The 23,633-nt window shown below is 44.3% G+C and overlaps 2 protein-coding genes across 2 annotated transcripts; both read left to right on the forward strand.

Moving 5' to 3' along the window:
• Window positions 1-1,671: 1,671 nt before the first annotated feature.
• On the forward strand, window positions 1,672-2,703 carry LOC139832283 (uncharacterized). The gene is made up of 3 exons (XM_071822008.1): window positions 1,672-1,890; window positions 2,184-2,495; window positions 2,647-2,703. Exons 1-3 carry the CDS (start codon window positions 1,672-1,674, stop codon window positions 2,701-2,703), a joined length of 588 nt encoding a protein of 195 aa, XP_071678109.1.
• Window positions 2,704-15,132: 12,429 nt separating this feature from the next.
• LOC127308913 (wall-associated receptor kinase 2) lies at window positions 15,133-20,055 on the forward strand. The gene is made up of 3 exons (XM_051339829.2): window positions 15,133-16,046; window positions 16,929-17,093; window positions 18,965-20,055. Exons 1-3 carry the CDS (start codon window positions 15,134-15,136, stop codon window positions 20,053-20,055), a joined length of 2,169 nt encoding a protein of 722 aa, XP_051195789.1. The 5' UTR covers window position 15,133.
• Window positions 20,056-23,633: the final 3,578 nt, after the last annotated feature.

A 23,633-nucleotide genomic window follows, 5' to 3' on the forward strand; every position in this document is an offset into this window, starting at 1 on the left:
CTCGTCAATTGGTTAGTTCCGGAAAACGCATAAATATGACATAAAGTATGCATAAAACATGTAGATATCATCAATAATGTGGCATGGAACATAAGAAATTATCGATACGTCGGAGACGTATCAGGGTGCTCTAAGGCGCGGGAACTCTACTCGATCGCGGCTGGCGTCTAGTCAGTCTTCCAAGTGAAAGTGGCAAAACGCCATGCCATGTTTTCCTCTCCTCGCCGTACCTGATCATGCTCTACACTAGGTGTTACTGTTACTATTGCTCTCATATTACTGCTGCTTTCACATCACCCCTGTTACTAGTGCTTTTCCAGGTGCAGCTGAATTGACAACTCAGTTGTTAAGGCTTATAAGTATTCTTTACCTCCCCTTGTGTCGAATCAATAAATTTGGGTTTTACTTCCCTCGAAGACTGTTGCGATCCCCTATACTTGTGGGTTATCATGGCGGTCGGGGTTGAGGCAGAGTCCTCCTCCTTTAGTTTCCACGGGCAAGGGTGCAGGGGTCGAGCGCATCACTTAACGGCGGAGCGGTAGCCCTAGGACCTTTGGGTGGCTGGTCCAGGGAGCTCGTGTTTCTGCATCCGCCGGCTCTACCTTGGATCACCATGTCAGCGGCCATCGAAGCTCCCTCTCTGTGGCGGTTGGCGGCGCCCGTGGTGCTATTCTCGATGAGCTTGGTTGTCCGCAGTGGTGCAGCTCGGCTCATCACCCCCGCATGGTGCGGGCAGTGGCAGTGGAGCTAGTTGAGTTCCCAGGTCTGGTTGTGGAGGCGGTGGTGGCTCATGTGCGGCGGTGGCGCTGCTGCTACATAATAGGTGTGTGTCAGTGGGGTGCGGGCTAGCGGCGGGTTCGATCTTCGCCTCGTTGTCCGGTCGCATGGGGGTGTGGAGTCTCAATTACTCCGGGCAAAAATCTGGCCGTGCGGCGTCCGTGGATGTTGCCGTCCTTCTTGAGGGCGGTTGTGGATCTATGCGACCTTCGCTACTCTCGTGTACACGTCTTCTGAATGCCTAGATCCCGCTTTGCTCCAAAAAAATATCCGGTGTCTTCCACCCATAGTTGGGCCGTATTCCAAGGATTAATGGGCTATTCCCATAAGGCCCAGTCATCCCCCTCCGTTGCTATTGGATTCCCCCAACATTTCTCCGCTTCTTCGTTTCCCTCTCATTCAAAAAAAAACCCCCGACAAATCCCCATCTCAGATCAGCGACGAGGGCGGCGCCGAGATGACCAGCCGCCGCCGCCTCCACTCGGCGCCGGCGGCACCGCTGGACGGCGAAGACATCCTCTGTCAGATCCTCGTCTGAATCCCCCCGCTGCCCTCTTCGCTCCCGCGCGCCGGCGCCATCTCCAAGCTCTGGGAGCGCGTGGCGGCCGACCCAGGCTTCCGCCGCCGGTTCTTCGCCCACCACCAGAAGCCGCCCGTCCTGGGCGTCTTCGAGAAGCTCGGCCAGGATCTGGTATTCTCCCCCATCCTCGACCCCCCGACCGCATCCCTCGGGCGCGCTTCTCCCTGTGCCCCGAACATGAGGCATCGTTCACTCACTGGACCCTGCTCGGGTGCCGCCACGACCGCGTCCTCGCCATCGGCATCTTCAGTAGTCACGCTACGCTCCTCGTGTTCGATCCCGTCTCCCGCGGCCGCAGCTACGTGCCCGTTCCGATGGATTTCCGGTTCAATCTGTGCAACGTCAGGGGAACCGTGCTGTGTGCTGCCAGCAACGGCGAGGGCCACGTGCACGGAGACTGCCACTCATGCCCCTTTAAGGTGGTCTTGCTAGGCACCAGGAGCCGCCAAGAGCCAGCCATGGCCTGCGTGTACTCCTCGGAGACCGGCGTGTGGGGACCACTTGTCTCGACGGCGGAACCGTGTGGCGCTCCGGTTAGCCGTTTCCCCTGCACCCTTATTGGCAGCGCCCTTTACTGGTGGCTAAGGGCCTGTTTGGTTCCTAGCCACACTTTGCCAAGCCAAAGTTTGGCAATTTGGCATGTGATTGGTTCTTGCCACACTTTAGAGCTGCCACACTTTACTAATCATATGGCCCACTTGTCATAGAGTGACTTTTTTTGCCAACTTTTGCCACACGTTGTGGCTTCCAAAATCCTAGCCACACTTTTGTGGTTGCCACACTTGCCAAAGTTAGGCTTGGCAAACTGTGGCTGGGAACCAAACAGGTCCTAAATGATTCTGAGGATGCAATGCTCGAGTTTGATTTGGATGTCCAGAGACTAGCTGTGGTCAGGAGGCCTATGTTTGCAGGCATTGGCAGCAGCTGTATCCGGATTATCAGGGCAGAGGGTGGTGGTGTAGGCTTTGCTGTCTTGGTGTACCCTAGCTTCCAATTGTGGGGCCGCAAGGTCAGCAGTGATGGCGTCGCCACATGGATGCTGCAGAGGACTGTTAACATGCATGAGGTCATTGGTCTGCCGTCTGGGATCGAGACACGCAATGAAGCTATAGTGGGGTATTCCGAGGATGCTGATGTGGTTCTCATATCTGTGTCCACTAAGCAAGAACACTCCACTAAGCATCAACACTCTGCCTTCATCGTTCAGTTGGATTCGATGCAGTCCAGGGAGCTTAGTCGGAGTTTTTTGGAGCATTCATACCATCCGTTCGCGTATTTCTATACTGCAGATATTTGCTTACCTTTACATCACAAGATCCACTTATTTTTCGTACATGGTTGCATGAATGCCTTGCTGTGCTTAAGTTTTTGCTGACAACTTAGTTATCCTTTTTTCTATTTGCTTGAGAGATGAAATTAATGGTTGCTGTTTTCTTGTGTTATATTTGAACAGTATTTTCCCTGAAGGTACCAAACTATTTGGACCAGTTATCATATCATTCTTGCATAGGTTCGCACAGGTCCTTTATAAAATTATTATTGCTGGGAACTACTCGTTAGAACAGATAAAATTAGTCGGATTGATGAGTGCCTAATGCGGGGAACCTGGGCTTGATTTCGGGTCCTGGCATCCAGTGGTTGCACCATTTCAAAGCACTAATATAAAATCAGTATGAAAATTGGTCAATTTTTTTAAGATAAAGTGTAGCCAAAGACACAATCATTATAAATCTTACAACTTAAAAGCTGAGCATACAATGCTATTAAGATAACTCCATTGCTTCTGTTTACATATTTCCATTGTGGCAGCATAATTTGATCGATAATATAACATGAAGATACCATTAACTGTGGCAGGTTTACTTGAGCCCAGGAGTAACTAATAATCCATTACCTGTTGTTAAGTTGCTGGCATGTACAAATAAAATGCTGATATGTCACAAAGACCTTGCCCTGTTTCAGGGTCGTGGCGGTGATATGCTTTGCTTTGTTATCCATGTGTCAGTGTATCCTGTCATCTTCCACTCCATTTTAACTTGTTGACCGAGTGCTTCACGGAAAGCCTAGAAAGTTGGTTTGTGAGGCTGATTGTCAGTCATTATTTGTTAAGTTAGTGATACTTGTATCTAGTTTAGTCATCTCTTTGTAGTTTCATAGTTTGTGTTTTGGACTAGATATTCTGCGTTTGATATGGCGATCACACCTACCATTTTAACGAGAATATTATCCATATGTTGTCCCTTAGCTGCCGTGCAACTTCCAATGGTTAATAGTTGAGGTTTCACCTCTCATATGCCCCTAATTTGAGGTATCAATTGCTATTCTGCCATGCTGAAATTTGTCATGTGAATTTTATTTTGGTTGTCATTTGGCTGAGTGAAAAGACCAAACTTCCCATGTGTTTTTATCCTCTCTTTTGCTACAAAGTTGGCTAGCAAATAGCTCAAAATAATCTGATCATTCCTTTGCAACAATAGCTCAAAAGAAAACTAACTGGCATGACTGTTTTGGGCCTCTAGAGTGGGTTTCGACCAACTGCCAACACACATACAAGGGCCCAAAAATTGCATAGGAACTTACCTCTGAATCTTCAAGTCTCCAAGGGCCGGGATGTCTGGCCCTTTGGAGTGCCTTTTGTCCACGGCCACCCCCCCCCCCCCCCGAAATGTCCGGCCCTCACTTACCCTGAAATATCCAGCCCTTTGTATGTGCAACGGCCAAAAATTCATGGGGACCTATGATGACGCGTAAAGCACACGCCCGTTGGGAACCCCAAGAGGAAGGTGTGATGCGTACAACGGAAAGCTTTTCCCTCAGTAAGAAACCAAGGTTATCAAACCAGTAGGAGTCAAGAAGCATGTTGAAGGTTGATGGCGGTGAAGTGTAGTGCGGTGCAACACCAGGGATTCCGGCGCCAACGTGGAACCTGCACAACACAACCAAAGTACTTTGCCCCAACTTAACAGTGAGGTTGTCAATCTTACCGGCTTGCTGTAACAAAGGATTAGATGTATAGTGTGGATGATGATGTTTGCAGAAAACAGTAGAACGAGTATTGCAGTAGATTGTATTCGATGTAAAAGAATGGACCGGGGTCCACAGTTCACTAGTGGTGTCTCTCCCATAAGATAAATAGCATGTTGGGTGAACAAATTACAGTTGGGCAATTGACAAATAAAGATGGCATGACAATGCACATACATGTTATGATGAGTAGTGTGAGATTTAATTGGGCATTACGACAAAGTACATAGACCGCTATCCAGCATGCATCTATGCCTAAAAAGTCCACCTTCAGGTTATCATCCGAACCCCCTCCGGTATTAAGTTGCAAACAACAGACAAGTATGGTGCGTAATGTAATCAACAAATACATCCTTAGACATAGCATTGATGTTTTATCCCTAGTGGCAACAACACATCCACAACCTTAGAACTTTCTGTCACTGTCCCAGATTTAATGGAGGCATGAACCCACTATCGAGCATAAATACTCCCTCTTGGAGTTACAAGTAACGACTTGGCCAGCGCCTCTACTAATAACGGAGAGCATGCAAGATCATAAACAACACATAGATGATAGATTGATAATCAACATAACATAGCATTCAATATTCATCGGATCCCAACAAACGCAACATGTAGCATTACAAATAGATAATCTTGATCATGTTAGGCAGCTCACAAGATCCAACAATGATAGCACAATTAGGAGAAGACGACCATCTAGCTACTGCTATGGACCCATAGTCCAGGGGTGAACTATTCACTCATCACTCCGGAGGCGACCATGGCGGTGAAGAGTCCTCCGGGAGATGATTCCCCTCTCCGGCAGGGTGCCGGAGGCGATCTCCTGAATCCCCCGAGATGGGATTGGCGGTGGCGGCGTCTCTAGAAGGTTTTCCGTATCGTGGCTCTCGGTACTGGAACTATTATCGACGAAGGCTTAAGTAGGCGGAAGGGTAGGTCAGGGGGCGCCACGAGGAGCCCACACAGTAGGGCCGCGCGGCCAACACCTGGGCCGCGCCGCCCTAGTGTGGCGTCGCCTCGTCGCCCCACTTCGTTTCCCTTTCGGACTTCTGGAAGCTTCGTGGAAAAATAAGATCCTGGGCGTTGATTTCGTCCAATTCCGAGAATATTTCCTTACTAGGATTTCTGAAACCAAAAACAGCAGAAAACAACAACTGGCTCTTCGGCAGCTTGTTAATAGGTTAGTGCCGGAAAATGCATAAATATGACATAAAGTATGTATAAAACATGTAGGTATTGTCATAAAACAAGCATGGAACATAAGAAATTATCGATACGTTGGAGACGTATCAGCATCCCCAAGCTTAGTTCCTACTCGTCCCGAGTAGGTAAACGATAACAAAGATAATTTCTGAATTGACATGCTATCATAATCTTGATCAATACTATTGTAAGCACATGTAATGAATGCAGCGATCCAAAGCAATGGTAAAGACAATGAGTAAACAATTGAATCATATAGCAAAGACTTTTCATGAATAGTACTTTCAAGACAAGCATCAATAAGTCTTGCATAACAGTTAACTCATAAAGCAATAAATTCATAGTAAAGGCGTTGAAGCAACACAAAGGAAGATTAAGTTTCAGCGGTTGCTTTCAACTTGTAACATATTTATCTCATGTATAGTTGTCAATATAGAGTAATATGATGAATGAAAATATGCAGTATGTAAGAATCAATGCACAGTTAACACAAGTGTTTGCTTCTTGAGGTGGAAGGAAATGGGTAAACTGACTCAACATAAAAGTAGAAGAAAGGCCCTTCGCAGAGGGAAGCATTGATTGCTATATTTGTGCTAGAGCTTTTATTTTGAAAACATAAACAGAGCATAAAAGTAAATTTTGAGAGGTGTTTGTTGTTGTCAACGAATGGTAGCGGGTACTCTAGCCCCCTTGCTAGACAAACCTTCAAAGAGTGGCTCCCATGAAACATTTTTATTTTTGGGTGGCACTCCTTCCAACCTTGCTTTCACAAACCATGGCTAACCGAATCCTCGGGTGCCTGCCAACAATCTCATACCATGAAGGAGTGCCTTTTTATTTTAGTTTTGTTTAGATGACACTCCTCCCCACCTTTGCTTTCTCAAGCCATGGCTAACCGAATCCTCGGGTGCCGTCCAACAATCACATACCATGGAGGAGTGTCTATTTTTGTAAAATTATGAAGGTTAATTAATTTGGGACTGGGAATCCCATTGCCAGCTCTTTTTGCAAAATTATTGGATAAGCGGATGAAGCCACTAGTCCATTGGTGAAAGTTGCCCAACAAGATTGAAAGATAAACACCACATACTTCCTCATGAGCTATAAAACATTGACACAAATCAGAGGTAATAAATTTTGAATTGTTTAAAGGTAGCACTCAAGCAATTTACTTTGGAATGGCGGAGAAATACCATGTAGTAGGTAGGTATGGTGGACACAAATGGCATAGTTATTGGCCCAAGGATTTGGATGCACGAGAAGTAATCTCTCTCAATACAAGGCTTAGGCTAGCAAGGTTATTTGAAGCAAACACAAGTATGAACCGGTACAGCAAAACTCACATAAAAACATATTGCAAGCATTATAAGACTCTATACTGTCATCCTTGTTGCTCAAACCCTTACTAGAAAATATCTAGACTTTAGAGAGACCAATCATGCAAACCAAATTTTAGCAAGCTCTATGTATTTCTTCACTAATAGGTGCAAAGTATATGATGCAAGAGCTTAAACATGATCCTTATGAGCACAACAATTGCCAAGTATCAAATTATTCAAGACATTCTACCAATTACCACATGTAGCATTTCCCGTTTCCAACCATATAACAATTAACGAAGCAGTTTCAACCTTCGCCATGAACATTATGAGTAAAGCCTAAGGACATATTTGTCCATATGCAACAGCGGAGCGTGTCTCTCTCCCACACAATGAATTCTAGGATCCAATTTTATTCAAACAAAACAAAACAAAAACATACAGACGCTCCAAGTAAAGCACATAAGATGTGACGGAATAAAAATATAGTTTCACTAGAGGAACCTGATAATATTGTCGATGAAGAAGGGGATGCCTTGGGCATCCCCAAGCTTAGATGCTTGAGTCTTCTTGAAATATGCAGGGATGAACCACCGGGGCATCCCCAAGCTTAGAGCTTTCACTCTCCTTGATCATATTGTATCATCCTCCTCTCTTGATCCTTGAAAACTTCCTCCACACCAAAGTCAAAACAACTCATTAGAGAGTTAGTGCATAATCAAAATTCACATATTCAGAGGTGACATAATCATTCTGAACACTTCTGGACATTGCACAAAGCTACTGAAAGTTAATGGAATAAAGAAATCCATCAAGCATAGCAAAACAGGCAATGTGAAATAAAAGGCAGAATCTGTCAAAACAGAACAGTCTGTAAAGACGAATTTTTAAAAGGCACCAGACTTGCTCAGATGAAAATGCTCAAATTGAATGAAAGTTGCGTACATATCTGAGGATCACTCACGTAAATTGGCAGATTTTTCTGAGTTACCTACAGAGAATTTAACCCAAATTCGTGACAGAAAGAAATATGTTTCTGCGCAGTAATCCAAATCTAGTATGAACCTTACTATCAAAGACTTTAATTGGCACAACAATGCAACAAAATTAAGATAAGGAGAGTTTGCTACAGTAGTAACAACTTCCAAGACTCAAATATAAAACAAAAGTGATGTAGTAAAATCATGGGTTGTCTCCCATAAGCGCTTTTCTTTAACGCCTTTCAGCTAGGCGCAGAAAGTGTGAATCAAGTATTATCAAGAGATGATACATCAACAGCGGGGTTTGGAGTTTTCTCAACCATGCACTGTATCTTGTATATGTAAGTTTCAGAGGCTCCCTTTTCATTAATCTTAGGCTTGCTATTCTCATCAAATAAATTTTCAGGGACAAGCTAAGCATAATTATCTTCTAAAGCTTCATGCATTCCTAGGAGCTTGCAAGGTATTGGTGCTTTAATCTCCCCACCATCATTAACATTATTAGTATACCTTATTCTATCCATGTCCATCTTTTCAAGTGTTCTTTTAAAATCGGTGAACAAACCAAGCCTCTTATGCTTAATAAGAACTTTTCTAGCTTCTTTAGCTATATCCTCAAATTCTCGAACAAGGACTTTTAAAACAAAATATCTCTTTTCTCCCCTCTCCATATCAGAAAGTGTAAGAAACATGTGTTGTATCATGGGGTTGAGACTAATAAATCTAGTTTCTATCATGTGTACCAAATAGGCAGAGACACTTTCATAGGTAGGGACAGTTTTTGCCAAGGGTATATCTTCAAGATCTTCATTCATGCTAACATGGGTGAAAAATTCTTCTATATTATCTCTTCCAATGATAGACCCTTGTCCTACCGGTATATTTTTCAGAGTAAACTTAGGAGGAAACATGATGAAATAAGTAAAGTAAATGCAAGTAACTAATTTTTTTGTGTTTTTAATATGGAGATTGCAAACAAGACAGTAAATAAAGTAAAGCTAGCAACTAATTTTTGTGTGTTTTGTTTTAGTGCAGCAAACAAAGTAGTAAATAAAATAAAGCAAGACAAAAACAAAGTAAAGAGATTGGAAGTGGAGACTCCCCTTGCAGCGTGTCTTGATCTCCCCGGCAATGGCGCCAGAAAAACAGTCTTGATGACGCGTAAAGCACACGCCCGTTGGGAACCCCAAAAGGAAGGTGTGATGCGTACAGCGGAAAGCTTTTCCCTCAGTAAGAAACCAAGGTTATTGAACCAGTAGGAGTCAAGAAGCATGTTGAAGGTTGATGGCGGCGAAGTGTAGTGCGGTGCAACACCAGGGATTCCGGCGCCAACGTGGAACCTGCACAACACAACCAAAGTACTTTGCCCCAACTTAACAGTGAGGTTGTCAATCTCACCGGCTTGCTGTAACAAAGGATTAGATGTATAGTGTGGATGATGATGTTTGCAGAAAACAGTAGAACGAGTATTGCAGTAGATTGTATTCGATGTAAAAGAATGGACCGGGGTCCACAGTTCACTAGTGGTGTCTCTCCCATAAGATAAATAGCATGTTGGGTGAACAAATTACAGTTGGGCAATTGACAAATAAAGATGGCATGACAATGCACATACATGTTATGATGAGTAGTGTGAGATTTAATTGGGCATTACGACAAAGTACATAGACCGCTATCCAGCATGCATCTATGCCTAAAAAGTCCACCTTCAGGTTATCATCCGAACCCCCTCCAGTATTAAGTTGCAAACAACAGACAATTGCATTAAGTATGGTGCGTAATGTAATCAACAAATACATCCTTAGACATAGCATTGATGTTTTATCCCTAGTGGCAACAGCACATCCACAACCTTAGAACTTTCTGTCACATGTCCTGCATTTAATGGAGGCATGAACCCACTATCGAGCATAAATACTCCCTCTTGGAGTTACAAGTAACGACTTGGCCAGAGCCTCTACTAATAACGGAGAGCATGCAAGATCATAAACAACACATAGATGATAGATTGATAATCAACATAACATAGCATTCAATATTCATCGGATCCCAACAAACGCAACATGTAGCATTACAAATAGATTATCTTGATCATGTTAGGCAGCTCACAAGATCCAACAATGATAGCACAATTAGGAGAAGACGACCATCTAGCTACTGCTATGGACCCATAGTCCAGGGGTGAACTACTCACTCATCACTCCGGAGGCGACCATGGCGGTGAAGAGTCCTCCGGGAGATGATTCCCCTCTCCGGCAGGGTGCCGGAGGCGATCTCCTGAATCCCCCGAGATGGGATTGGCGGCGGCGGCGTCTCTGGAAGGTTTTCCGTATCGTGGCTCTCGGTACTGGAACTATTATCGACGAAGGCTTAAGTAGGCGGAAGGGTAGGTCAGGGGGCGCCACGAGGAGCCCACACAGTAGGGCCGCGCGGCCAGCACCTGGGCCGCGCCGTCCTAGTGTGGCGTCGCCTCGTCGCCCCACTTCGTTTCCCTTTCGGACTTCTGGAAGCTTCGTGGAAAAATAAGATCCTGGGCGTTGATTTCGTCCAATTCCGAGAATATTTCCTTACTAGGATTTCTGAAACCAAAAACAGCAGAAAACAGCAACTGGCTCTTCGGCATCTTGTTAATAGGTTAGTGCCGGAAAATGCATAAATATGACATAAAGTATGTATAAAACATGTAGGTATTGTCATAAAACAAGCATGGAACATAAGAAATTATCGATACGTTGGAGACGTATCAACCTACAAAAGGCCGCCTTCTTCCCCGTGAGTTGCAGCTCTTCCCCACTCTCTCTCTCTCTCTCTCTCTCTCTCTCTCTCTCCTCCATTGCTAACCTTGAAGATCTTGCCTTGTCTATTGATTCATCCTATAATTATTGAATATTTCTAAAGGAAAAGATAGAGGAGATCTAGATCTACTTTTCCATCAATCAAAATCTTTTCTTTGGGAGGGGAACATATTATATCTAGATCTTGGAGTCTTTTAATTTGTAGATTTTTTCCTTTGTTCTTCCTCCCTTATTACCCCATAAGCTTTTGTAGCTTTGCTTGAATTTGGGAGTGAAGGGCTTGAGTACTTGTGTTCTTGTCATTTGATGTTGCTGGGACTCCAAGTATTTCCCCCACAAGGGTGACTCGAGGGTTATATCGAACTCTCGGGAAACTGAGCAAAGAGTATTATCTTCTCTCTTCTTCTAACAATTCTGCAAAGTAAAATAAAAGCCTTGTGTCCCCAACTCCACCATGTGGTTGTGAAGCACAAGGTTTCGTGTAAGTAAATAAAACACAAGTAAAAATAAAGCGAGTAAAACAAGAGAAAATATAGTAACTAAGTAAAAAATGTTAAGGGGTTGATTTTTTTGGTGTTTTGGATGAATAAGAAAAGAAAATATTTTTGTATGTTCGGATTAAAATAGTGCAACAAATAGAAAACAAGATAAAAGCAATATAAGTGTGTTTCTTATGATAAAAGTGGATCGGAGTTCATGGGTTCACTTGACTATTCTCTCTTTTAAGTTGTAGTGGACAAATAGTAATCCATCAGTGAGATATGAGAATGCAAAATAATAACATGAGTAAGATAAGCATTCATATGGGCATCACGTCCTAACATAGAGAAGATACATCACATCTCTCTTATACTCCACAATAAAGGGAAAACTCCATGCAATCTTGTGTTAACAATTAACATAGTATAGCCATAAGTACTTTGACATGATGTTTGAATATCAAATATGCTACCTTGACCAAACAGGATCATCACTTTTGTCTCGTGACGAATATAGCACATGCATTCACTTTATCCCTAGCGAGGTAGCGATCATGAATTTATTGTCACTATTCAAGCACTAAAACCATGCTACTTCATCTAATACACACACCATCCCACACACGCTTTTGCATAGATGTTGGATCAGAATAAATACTTAAAAACGGGGTACATAATATGCATCTATCAATACATCTTACACATAATACGGCCAGATCTCATAGCACAATATCATAGAATAAGGATCCACCATATAGGTATTACAAATATGGTCATAATCATGTTAATCTGCTCATGGCTACCATGAAGTTCGACATTCCATTGCTGGATGGTGACAAAGGTTTTCCTATGGCATGCTAAGATGCGAGCGATTGTTGGTGCGAGCCAATTATGACGATGCACGGTTGCAGATGGAGTTTGTTATATTATGGCTTGTCAGGGCATATGATGGATACATTTTCAGATGTTATGTTGCTGCATTTACATGAACACAATTCAATCACCAGAAGGAAAAAAATAGGAAGGAGATAATTTTTAATGTTGTTTGTAGCCAACATTATACTCTTTGCTCTCCGAGTTTTTGTTGTTATGCATGTGAAGGTTTTGCTTTGTTACTTAAGTTCGTGATGAGGATTATTTGAGGTGTAAGAAGGAGATTGTTTTCTGCTAGATACTACAACATTTGGTACTATAAGTTTCAGTGCAATTCAGTTGTCTTTGCTCTTTCAAGAGGGGTCTATTGCAGAGTTGAAGCTCCATTGCATGTTGAGGTTCCTTTATTCGACAATTATTCTATAGAGACAATTTTGACCATGTCATGGATTTTTCATTAACCATTTTAAGTCGAGAGTTTTTGGTGTATGTGATGCCCTTTGTACCATATGCTCTTGTATGAGTATTCTTGCCGAGGTTTGTGTTTTCTGTTTGTAGCACGTTCAGATTCCATGAGATGAGTTCTTCACAATGTTATGTGCACCAAGATGTTGCACTATGAGCAATGCGCTCGCTGAGGCACCACAGAAGATATGATGACTTATGTCATTTGATGATTGAGCAATTTCTTTATCTGTTGAGGTCAGTAGCACAGACTTTTGGATTTTGTGGGAGACCTATATTCATTTGTCTGCTTTGTTGATAACTGTGTTGTTTTCTGGACGACCCAAGATTGATTTGCTCAATTTGACTTCATGAGAAGTTTATAAGCCCTATGGACATTTCAAGGCACAAGGTTTACTTGTGATGACTTTAGTTGAGGAGTTGAATGCTATATATGACTGTTGCAAGGGATTTCGGCTCAAGGTGGAGATTAATTGTTGAATATGACCCGAAATCTATTTACATGTTGTGCTATGGAAGGAGTCCTAACGGACTACAACGTGCCAACCGTGCTAGACGTAGCACATCTACAATTCTATTTCGTATCCGCCAATAAAGAGAGTTGTCCGCCCCTATATATAGTTCCAGGTTGTCATAGAATAGATGAGAGAGAGTTTCACCATATTGATAGCACGTAGAGGGTCTGTCCTCTCGTGTATTGTAATACTACTCCCAATTATAGTAATACGCCGTTGTGTGTTCCGTGGTTTTCCCGTTTGGGTTTTCCACGTAAAAATCCATGTTTTTGTTCTTTGTTTGATCTACTTTTATTGTTATATTACACAATCTAAACATGTAACTGAGGCAACCCCATGGGCATAAGCCTAGTAGCTAAGTAACTAGAGTTTTAGCACAGTTCTTTAGCAAGCTAAGTAACTCTAGAGTTAGAGTTAGCAATACTTTAGTCTACGAGTTATTCTTTTGGAGCTTTATTTGCAGTTTTACCTCATTGTAAAGTAGGAGGTTGTGTTGATTTTCTATAAAGAGTTTATGTGTAATTCTATAGACATGCCTTGGACTCGCTTATGTTTTTGTTGTACCATTCCGAGGGATGTAATACTAGTGAAACGGTGTTCCATTGGTGACATTCTGTCAACGAATTGCGTACTACAACATACAGTGGTATGCTGGATCACCGCACACAATTACTTCAAAACAATCTGGCGGTTCAGTTTTATAAAGAGAAATGAGAAGATAAATTGGCGGGAAAGAGGTTGGCGGGAAAGAGGTTGGTGTAAAAGGCGTTGGTAGGAGAGGGGTCAGTGGAAAGGGCAGGTGGAAGGGGAACAAAAACACTGTCAAATAGTTGGGTGCACGTAGCCCAACCACCGGAATCGGGTGCTCCTAGCCCGGTGGCATCCTATCGGGGAAGCCTATCTTGACGGGCCCGATCGGTGAAGCCTTTTCCGATAGGTGCCCAGCCTGCTTTGCGCAGATCCTGACCCTGAGATCTGCACAAGTCGGGGAAGCATGGCCCGACAAGTCCCTCTCGGAAAAGCCCTCCCAAACTGGTATTATTTCCGAAGAAAAACAAAAATAAGTATTATTTCTAGAATTACTGAAAAAATATATTATTAAAAAAATGGTGCAGATTACCACATCCACCAAACGAACCGAGAGAACCTTTTGTCCTACTAAACACATACCGGAGACGCTCCCATTGAATTGGTTTGCATTGCACCAAACATTTGGCCGTTTGGCAATCCTTGTATTGGGAAACCACGAGACTGCATGCATGCGTTGAGTGCAGACCAGTGGCCAACTTGCAGCCAAAGCATCCCGATATGGCGACATTTCCATATGGGCGTGTTATTTAAAAACTGTAGCCCCAGTTACGATGGCGTTTTCTAGTTAACTCATGGACGCGCCGATGCATGCATGGTTGCTTCCAGGACCTCACCTCCATGAATCGGCATTTGGTTCTTTCCATGGAGAAGACCTCCACCAGACCACGACAACAACAGTTCACACAACTAGTGAATGACGCGCTCAAGACAAGATGTGCATTAGCAACAGTATTCTCTCCTTCCATAAAAGGGGGTGTTAAACTTGTCTAAATTTCATGAAACTGCACACTAAAGCACATTTAGATACATATATATTTTGATAAAATGAGATATCCTTTTATGAATGAAGGGAGTAGTACATATATACTACGCACCCACCAATTTTTTGTTCGAGGAAGCTGGAACAATAATTAATTAATCTTGCTACATCTCATATGAGTAATGGCCGTGGGCAAAGGAACTATAGATGTTGGATTTTGGGTTTAAGCTAGGTTTAGTGTTTGTAGTGCACTAGTATAGTATTATATGCATATGATACTACTACTTCCTCAGTCCTAAAAATGTCGTTTTAAGTTATAAGTCACCTAGTTTATGGGTGTCGGCTCAACAATACGATCACCAACGAGTCGCCTTGTTTGACCTCTGGTCAAATAGTCCCAAAACCGCATGCGCCTACCTTTTCTCGACCAAGACGCGCCGTGGCATCACCTAGTTGCCAAAATGAGTAAGCATCTTATTACAGAAAGGAGAGAGTACAAATAGTGGAAACTTTCTGCCTGTGTAGTGCAAACATGGGCAGGTTTAGGATGCCCACAGTCTTCTTCCTTCCTGCAACTGCAATGCTGCTTCTTTCTGCCATCGCAGCTCACGGCCTCACCGTGAAGGCAGGATGCAAGGGGAGCTGCGGCGGCGTGGATATCCCCTACCCATTCGGCATTGGCGCCGGCTGCTTCCGCCCCGGCTTCGAGATCCTCTGCTCCTCCAACACCTCGTATCTGGCCGGGAAGACCACCCTGTCGTCGGGCATACGGGTGCTCAGCCTGTCCGTGATGCCGCGCCCGGAGGTCCGGGTGCTGCTGCCGGTGGCGTTCCAGTGCTTCACCGCCGCCAACCGCCGCACCGGCCACTCCTTCGGCGAGGTGGACTTCAACCCCGTCGGCGTCTACCGCATTTCCAGCACCCACAACGAGCTCTTCGTCCTCGGCTGCAACACCCTCGTCTACATCAGCAGCGGCCCCACCGGCCGCTACAAGTACAGCTACTACGCCGGCTGCGTCGCCTTCTGCAACGACTCCCAGAGCGCGAGGGACGGCGCGTGCGCCGGCGTCGGCTGCTGCCGCGTCGACATCCCGCCGGGGCTCACCGGTAACTCGATGCATCTCCAGGAAAGCGTGGGCACTTGGAGCCACATCGACCAGGAGTTCAGCCCCTGCGACTACGCCTTCATCGTCGAGAAAGGCGCCTACCAGTTCAAGGTCGACGACCTTACCAAGATGCCTACCACACAGGCCATGCCGATGAGGCTCGACTGGGCCATCCGGGACAGCGACATCCAGTCCACCGGCTCCATGTACACCTGCGCACAGGTGGTGAACAAGACGGGATATACCTGCGTCAGCAACAACAGCGAGTGCGTCGACTCTACTAATGGCCCAGGCTACATCTGCAACTGCACCGCCGGCTATGAAGGCAATCCATATCTTCTCAATGGATGCAAAAGTAAGTCTCGACCCCTTTCACATTTTCTAACTCATTTTTTGAGATTTTCCATGTTTATTACATATACTAGCACTTGTTTTTTGAATACTACTACGACACCACATTTCATAGTGCTACCTTTGTTCCATGATTCTTATCACGGATTTGAATGTATCTATACATAATCTTGTCACAGATTTCAATGTGTCTATGTATATATATGCTTCCAAATCTGCGACAAGAGGTATGGAACTCAGAGAGTAGCATCTCAATGGCTGGGCCTTGGGCAGAGCACAATGGCTGACCCTCTCAGGCCAAGGAATACCGATCCATGAATAAAAGAAACTTTTGAGATTTTTGTAGACAACAAATACTTGTTAAATGATGAAATTTATCCATAAAACCCTCATTTTACATATTTACGGTGCACCCAAAATTCTTTTGCTTTTTCCAAACATTAAGTTCCTATATATAGCGGATCTCGGATCTAGGATTTGATTGGTGTGGGCTTTGCATTTAGCTAGAAAATACATGTGGTGCTTCACTACTTCTGGAGAAACATGTCAAACTAGGACTAATAGGAAAGATCACTCCGGCAGCATATATACCTAAGGCTTTTTTTTCAGCTTGGATATAACAATCGGCCCAAGGCTTTTAAACTAGAACATGGTCTTTCTGAACCAAATCCTATGTACAAATTATGCTCTTCATCGTAGACCCCCTAGTGTTGCAGCAAGATCCGCTTTATCTTCTTCCAAACAACAAAACTTGAGAGTATAGTTTTCAGATTCTAACATGCTATTTATCATTTTACATATAATTTTGCTACATAACAACATCTAACAACTGTGCGTGATAATTTTCTTGGCTTCCAATCTTATAGCTGACCCATTCATGGTACAGATATCAACGAATGTGCACGTCCAGAGGAATTCCCTTGCAATGGAGAATGCCATGACACCGAGGGTTCTTACAACTGCTTCTGTCGCCGCGGCTACCAAAGCGATGGAGATCCAAAAGAAAACCCATGCAATCCAAAATTCTCGCGCACAGCAAAGCTTGCACTAGGTACACCTTTCACTTTATATCTTCTAAGTCGTGGATACCTCCAACACGATAATGTGAAATTTATTATTTTAATTCATGGCAATTTTTATCCTTGAGTACCTCCTATATCTTGATACAAGTTTTAAAATATAAGTTGCTTATAACCTTTACGGACTACTAGTAATCATGCAATTGCAAGGCACATCTCACTAATCTATATCAGTCCCACCATTTCAATGGGAATAACAGACATAAATTATAACTCGAGCAACTTAAGCCCCATAATCATACACCTAAGGGAAATCAGTATGGGATAGTGTCATTGCACACCATTTTATTTTAAATGTGAGCGGTGTCGGAGGTTTATTTTAACTATACAGGAAATTGCAAAAACATGGTTATAAAATCAAACGGTGTCACATTCGGCCGAAATAGAGCTAAGTGAGAGTCCGAAAGTTCCACCATGAATAGCCTAGGTACAAAGTCTATTCTAGAATCTTTAGAGATTTACAATACAAACTATAAGAGGCAAATAGATTGTTTATGTCCTCTTTGGTAATATGGCCGGCTTTAAAACCAATGATCCAAAATACTGCTCTCACTAGGTTCTGATGTGCTTCTGTGTTCTATCACCCTCTCAAAATGGTAGCCATAGTGTCGTCCTACACTCAGATAGGGTTTTCTTGTACTTTCCTTTTTCAGGGAGACAACTCAACCGTTGGATGCGAAGTATGAAAAACAATTCATGTGTGTTGAACCTCACGGGATGAACTTGGCTGTCAACACACCTCCATGTGGAGGGACATAGCCCAATATTGGGTCCACTGAGTTCTTAAAACATGACTCTTGCACATATCACACATCCATCCAGGGTTCAAATTTCAATGAATGTCAGATTTGGCGGGTTCTGAAATATAGTTTCTAAAATGAAAATTTGGACTAGGTTTATACCAAACTTAAGTAAACTCCAAATTTGATCAATTTAGGTAACATTTTGATGAAATTTAGATAGAATATTGCTTGGATATTTACATAGATGTAGATATAGGGAAAGTCATCTTTTTGTGGTAACATAATAATATACTCCCTCTATGACATAACATAGTGCATATTAGGTTTGGTTAAGTTCAAACTTTATAACGTCACACCAAGTATATAGAAGTAATATCAATATATAGAATATCAAATACAACTATACAAAAGTATATTCGTGATGATTCCAATAATAATGATTATATGATTATTAGAATCATCACGAATTATTTGATGTTGTGAGAATGACCAGAGAGTCAGATGGTTAGCTCGAGTTGGTGGCTACCCCGCAACCCTGGTTCGAATCTCCTCGGACGCGGGTTTGTGACTCATTTAGCTTCTTCTATAAGAATATGCCCTTGTGCTAGTGCCCATGGGTCTCGTTTTTTTTAAAAAATTTTTATTTGATGTTGTAGCTGCTATCTTTTTTTCTATATACATGGTCAAACTTTATGAAGTTTAACTTTAACCAAAACTAAATGCACTACATGTTAGCATAGAGGGAGTACATACCAGTACAAAATAAGAAGCCCTAGTGCGCATGGCTAGGGGTTGGTCGGCATAGTTGGATCGAAGGTTGCATGCTGAGACTGCGTGGTGGGTTTGAGTGGGTTGCACGTGTGTGTATTCCATTAAAAATATAGATGCTTTGTGATCAGGTTTGTACTGTATTTTAATATATCTGAAAATTCTCATCACGATGATTATCAGATACCTGTGTGGTATGTAGTATCCACTTAATTAGCACATAAGGTGTTTTGTCTGATCTTCATAGACCTGGCGTGTATACTAGTCTGTAATGACCCTTTCACAAAGGAATCACTTTAAAACATTACTTAATTACATATGTTTCATTGCAGGACTTACTTTTGGCGTGTCCTCCGTGATTGTTGCAATACTTACAACAGTCATAAAGCTCGAAAGGAGTAAACGGAAGGAACTATTCAGAAAGAACGGTGGTAAGGCACTCCAGGATGTGACAGGGCTGGTCATTTTCACAAAGGAGGAACTGAGGAAAATAACGGATAACGATTCAAATTTTCTTGGTAAAGGAAGGTTTGGTAATGTCTACAAAGGGACTCTTCGTGACAATACAGTGGTAGCAGTCAAGGCCTCTATTAAAGTAAGTAAAGAAACAAAGGATGAATTTACAGAGGAAGTGAAGATTCAATCAAAAATGATTCACAAGAACATTCTCAAACTCATTGGTTGCTGCCTTGAGGTGGATGTTCCAAAATTAGTGTATGAATTTGCTGCTAATGGGAGCCTTGAAGATACCCTTTACCGCAGAAAACGTCCACTTAGCTTAAACTTGCGTTTGGACATTGCAATTGGGTCAGCAGAAGGGTTAAAGTACATGCACTCCGACGCACCTCTAGTCATAAGACATGGTGATATCAAACCAGGAAACATACTTCTAGATGAAAATTTCACACCAAAAATATCCGATTTTGGTTTGTCAAAACTTCTTACACTGGAATATTGCATTGCTGACTCTGTGGTTGGGCCATTTGCTTACATAGACCCAGTTTACAGGAAGACTGGCCTTTTAACACAAAAGAGTGATGTCTACAGTTTTGGAGCAGTTCTTGTGGAACTGGTTACCCGGGAGCAAAATGATAATGGGCAGGAGAGGATCAAAAGGTTCTGTAGACTTTATGCTGAACAAGGGAGTGCACAGGCCATGTTTGACAAGGAAATTGAGACTGATGAAGATATCTTTATGCTGGAACAAATTGGCAAGCTGGCAACCGAATGTCTAGAAGAGGATACACACAATCGACCATACATGACGGAGGTAGTGGAACGGCTTGTGATGCTTAGGAGACGCAGGAAGCATGGGATTACACAAGATAGAAGTGACCCCGAAGACACTATCACCCATGGTAGTGAATCTACTAGTGCCTCGGTTTTAGTGCCATCCACTCCAGACTGCTATAGGCCAACATAACAAGTATCAAATGGTTTACAATCTTATCAATATATTGTTGTACCTAGTAAGTTTCGAGCATGCCCACCATTACAGTGATTGTGTGTAACACATGTGTGTTCTGACATTGTAATGAATTGACAAGATAAGAAATGTATAATTAAATATGCAGAATACATTACTTGTGTATGGCTAACTTTTGCAGGCACAAACCCAACAGGCAGGCGTATGATTAGTCTGCAAACAAGAATTAGAAATTTCGTTTCTTCCGTGTAAGTTGTAACATCATTGGGCATTTTTAATGTGATAGTGCGGACTACAAACAACTGATATTCTAGTCATGAGACTAATCTCCAAAAGATGATTGCCTAATTATATGACGGATATATTTGTGGATAGGTGCACCTGCAGTTGAAGATCCGGATACTCTGTTTCTACTTGAAATGCCGTAGTACTGAAATGAGATGGGGAAGGAGGAAGGAGGTACCTCTCTCAGTATCCGGCTTAAAATGAAAGCGATATGGACGGAGGGCTGTACACCTCTCTGTATCCAGTCGCCCTTTTCTCCCTTCCCAGACTCCAGGGAAGCAGGAAGGAACCCACAGAAAGAATATAATGTCTCACGAAAAACTTGTTACTGTGAGTCAAACATTCAGATTTCTTCAGCTAAAAAAAACATTCCCTCTGTCCAAAAAAATTTTTACTCATCTTTTTCTAGATACGAATGTATCTGCTATCTATACATTAAAATGCGTCTAGATACATCTGCATCTAGACAAAGCGAAGTCACTTATTTTAGGATGGAGGCAGTACATATTAAGATTTATTTTTTTTCTAGGGAAATTTAGATTGGAACTTTATGAATTTGTTTGTTTCCAAATAATGAATCACGCCAACAAAATTATGCTCTTGGTATTCAGTAATAAAAGAAATGATACAAAACAAGGTTCATACTCAAATTAGAGGAAGCGCATCTAAGACATTCGGTCGAACAGTTGGTGGGCGTGGAGCCACCTAGTTGCTGTACATGACCAGCGTTTAAATTAGCCAGGAACAATGTTCGAGGGCCGCGGAATGATAGATGGAGAAGAAGGGGTGGATAGGACGCTTACAGGAGATGTGGTTCCTTCTCCTAAAGACGGCGTTGAGCACCGGCGGCATGAGGCAGATTGGGGACAACCAGTGTGAGAGTGGGAGCGACAACCAGGTGAGCAGCACTTGCCGCTTATTGGGCCGACTTCGAGGTTCCAAATTGTCCCAGTGAACACGAAATCCAGTCCATAAAATAAGCTTATATGTAGCTAAAAAAAAGCAATTTTGCATGGAGTCACAATCGATCCGATGCATGAACACAACAATTTTGCAAATGCACCATCACAAGCTAAACACCTCTTATACATACTTTTGCTTCGGCGTAGTTTTTTTCCGCGAATGATAGGATCAGACGGCTGTAAAATTGTATCAGCCGCCTTTCTAGCCGTCAGATCTAGTTAAATGAGCGAATTTCGCGCGTCCGATCATGGTACAAAAACGACTCGTATGTAACAAATTTTTGTGTCATATGTAACAGCAGTCTCCAATATTTTTTATTTTATCACAAAAAATGTACACTTTATTTTTGCTAATGGTACAAAAAAAATTCAAAGGGACTCTGCCTACGTAACATTTTAAAACAAGTTATATTGTAATACAATTTTTCATTGCAATGCATCGGATAAATTTGTCCATCATTAGGCATTAACATTGGTGCAATTTTTTCTCTATCATATACACAAAAATAATTATTGTACAAGAGCCCAATTTTTGGTAAAAACCGGCTCCTCTCACTGCCTCCTTCGGGCGATAGGGGGCGAACCCTAGCCCCTCACCGCCGCCACCCCTCCCCACCTTCTTCCCCCCTCGTTACTACCTGAGGCTACTACCGGGCAAAGCTGCGCGACGCCGGTGAAGGGGGCGAAGGGGACCTAGTCCCTCTAGGCTCCTTGTGGGGCTGCTGGCGGCTCGCTGCATGCGGGCGTGGTCGTGAGCGGCCAAGACGCGGCGGAGGAGCAGCGGTGGTGGGGCAAGACAACGAAATGTGGCGTGCGCGGGCCTAAATGGCTTTGTGCGGAGTTGGTTGGGCTGCGCGGGCTTGCCTCGAGGTCGCGTTACGACTTGTGGCGGCCGAGGCAGAGGCAGAGTGCTCCTTCTTCCGCTTCCACGGGCGAGGCTGCAGGGGATGAGCGCGACGCTGAACATCGGGATGACGGCCCTGGGACCTTTGGGCAGCTGGTCCTGGGAGATCATGTTTCTGCGGCCGCCGGCTCTACCTTGGATCACCATGTCAGTGTCCGTCGAAGCTCCCTCTCTGTGGCGGTTGGCGACGCCCGCGGTGCTCTTCTTGGTGAGCTTGGTCGGCAATATTCGTGCGGCTCGGCTCGTCAACCCCGTGTGGTGCGGGCGGAGGCACTAGAGCGCGATGAGTTCCCTGATCTGGTTGTGGAGGCGGTGGTGGCTCGTGTGCGGCGGTGGCGTTGCTGCTACATAATAGGGGTGTGTCTGCGGGGTGCGGGCTGGCGGCGGTTCGATCTTCCTCTCTTTATCCGGCTGCATGGGGTGTGGAGTCTCGATTGCTCCGGGCGAAAGCCTGACCGTGCGACGTACGTGGATGTTGACGTCCTTCTTGGGGGCGGTCGTGGAGCTATGTGACATTCGCTACTCTCGTGTACACGTCTTCTGGTGAATGCCTAGATCCCGCTTTGCGGTATCTGACGATGGTGTCGTTCCATCATCGTTCCCCCCTTGAGGGTGTCGTCTTGAAACCGGTGATCCCCTTCACACACACTCCAGTGGGCTTGACACACTCGGCATCTCGGTTTGCAGGAGGTCAACCAGAGATGTGGGGGTCCGGGCGAAGGCATGTGAGGCAACGCCAATGGTTAAGAGCAAGGTTGGGTTGCGGCAAGACCGTGTTAGTCGGCTTCGTTCCGACGTGCTTATTTTTTGGGGTGTTACATCCGGCCGCCGCCACACCCTCCCTACACCGCAACCGCGCTGGAGATGGGCGGATCTTCCCGCCGCCGCTCCCCTCCGCCCATCCGCAGCTCCAGGGGCATGCCGCGTCGTTGAACTAGTGCCCCCGCCAACCACCCTCCGCCACCGCATAGCCACTACCATGGCGTACGGCAACGCGAGTGGGGAACGTGGGTGGCCGAGATCACCAACCGGAACACCGATCGACACATCTGGCTTGACATATTTCAGTCGGCGGCACATGAGGCATGGAGGCACGATGTCGAGAACGTCCGCCTCCGCAGCATCAACTGCGGCGCCCTCAACTTCCTGCTCGGCTCCGAGGATCCCATGCCGGAGCTCTTCGCGCCGCCACACCGCGGCGCGGCGCCCAGCTCGCGAGGGTGGACCGCGAGGCATGAGAATGCCTAGAGGCCGAGCGCTCCAGCCGGTGCATAAGGAGAGTCTTCATGTCAATGAGGGAGGAGTACATGGTGAACCTCCAACGCCAAAACCCCGAGCGCGTGGCGGCAGAGGCGGCGGCGTACACCATGTACGAGCAGTGCCGCAGAGGGAGGAGACGGCGCGATGATGACTTCAACTTCCTT

This window comes from Lolium perenne, chromosome 6, assembly GCF_019359855.2.
Source record: "Lolium perenne isolate Kyuss_39 chromosome 6, Kyuss_2.0, whole genome shotgun sequence".
Lineage (NCBI taxonomy): Eukaryota > Viridiplantae > Streptophyta > Magnoliopsida > Poales > Poaceae > Lolium > Lolium perenne.

Excerpts from the sequence above, each read along its gene's own strand:
- LOC139832283 (XM_071822008.1), top strand. The coding sequence starts at position 1,672 with ATGGATTTCCGGTTCAATCTGTGCAACGTCAGGGGAACCGTGCTGTGT. Across the intron at positions 1,891-2,183 it reads CGGAACCGTGTGGCGCTCCG|GTCCTAAATGATTCTGAGGA; the intron begins GTTAGCCGTTTC and ends GGAACCAAACAG. Across the intron at positions 2,496-2,646 it reads ATTCCGAGGATGCTGATGTG|ATATTTGCTTACCTTTACAT; the intron begins GTTCTCATATCT and ends TCTATACTGCAG.
- LOC127308913 (XM_051339829.2), top strand. The coding sequence starts at position 15,134 with ATGCCCACAGTCTTCTTCCTTCCTGCAACTGCAATGCTGCTTCTTTCT. Across the intron at positions 16,047-16,928 it reads TCTTCTCAATGGATGCAAAA|ATATCAACGAATGTGCACGT; the intron begins GTAAGTCTCGAC and ends TTCATGGTACAG. Across the intron at positions 17,094-18,964 it reads CACAGCAAAGCTTGCACTAG|GACTTACTTTTGGCGTGTCC; the intron begins GTACACCTTTCA and ends GTTTCATTGCAG.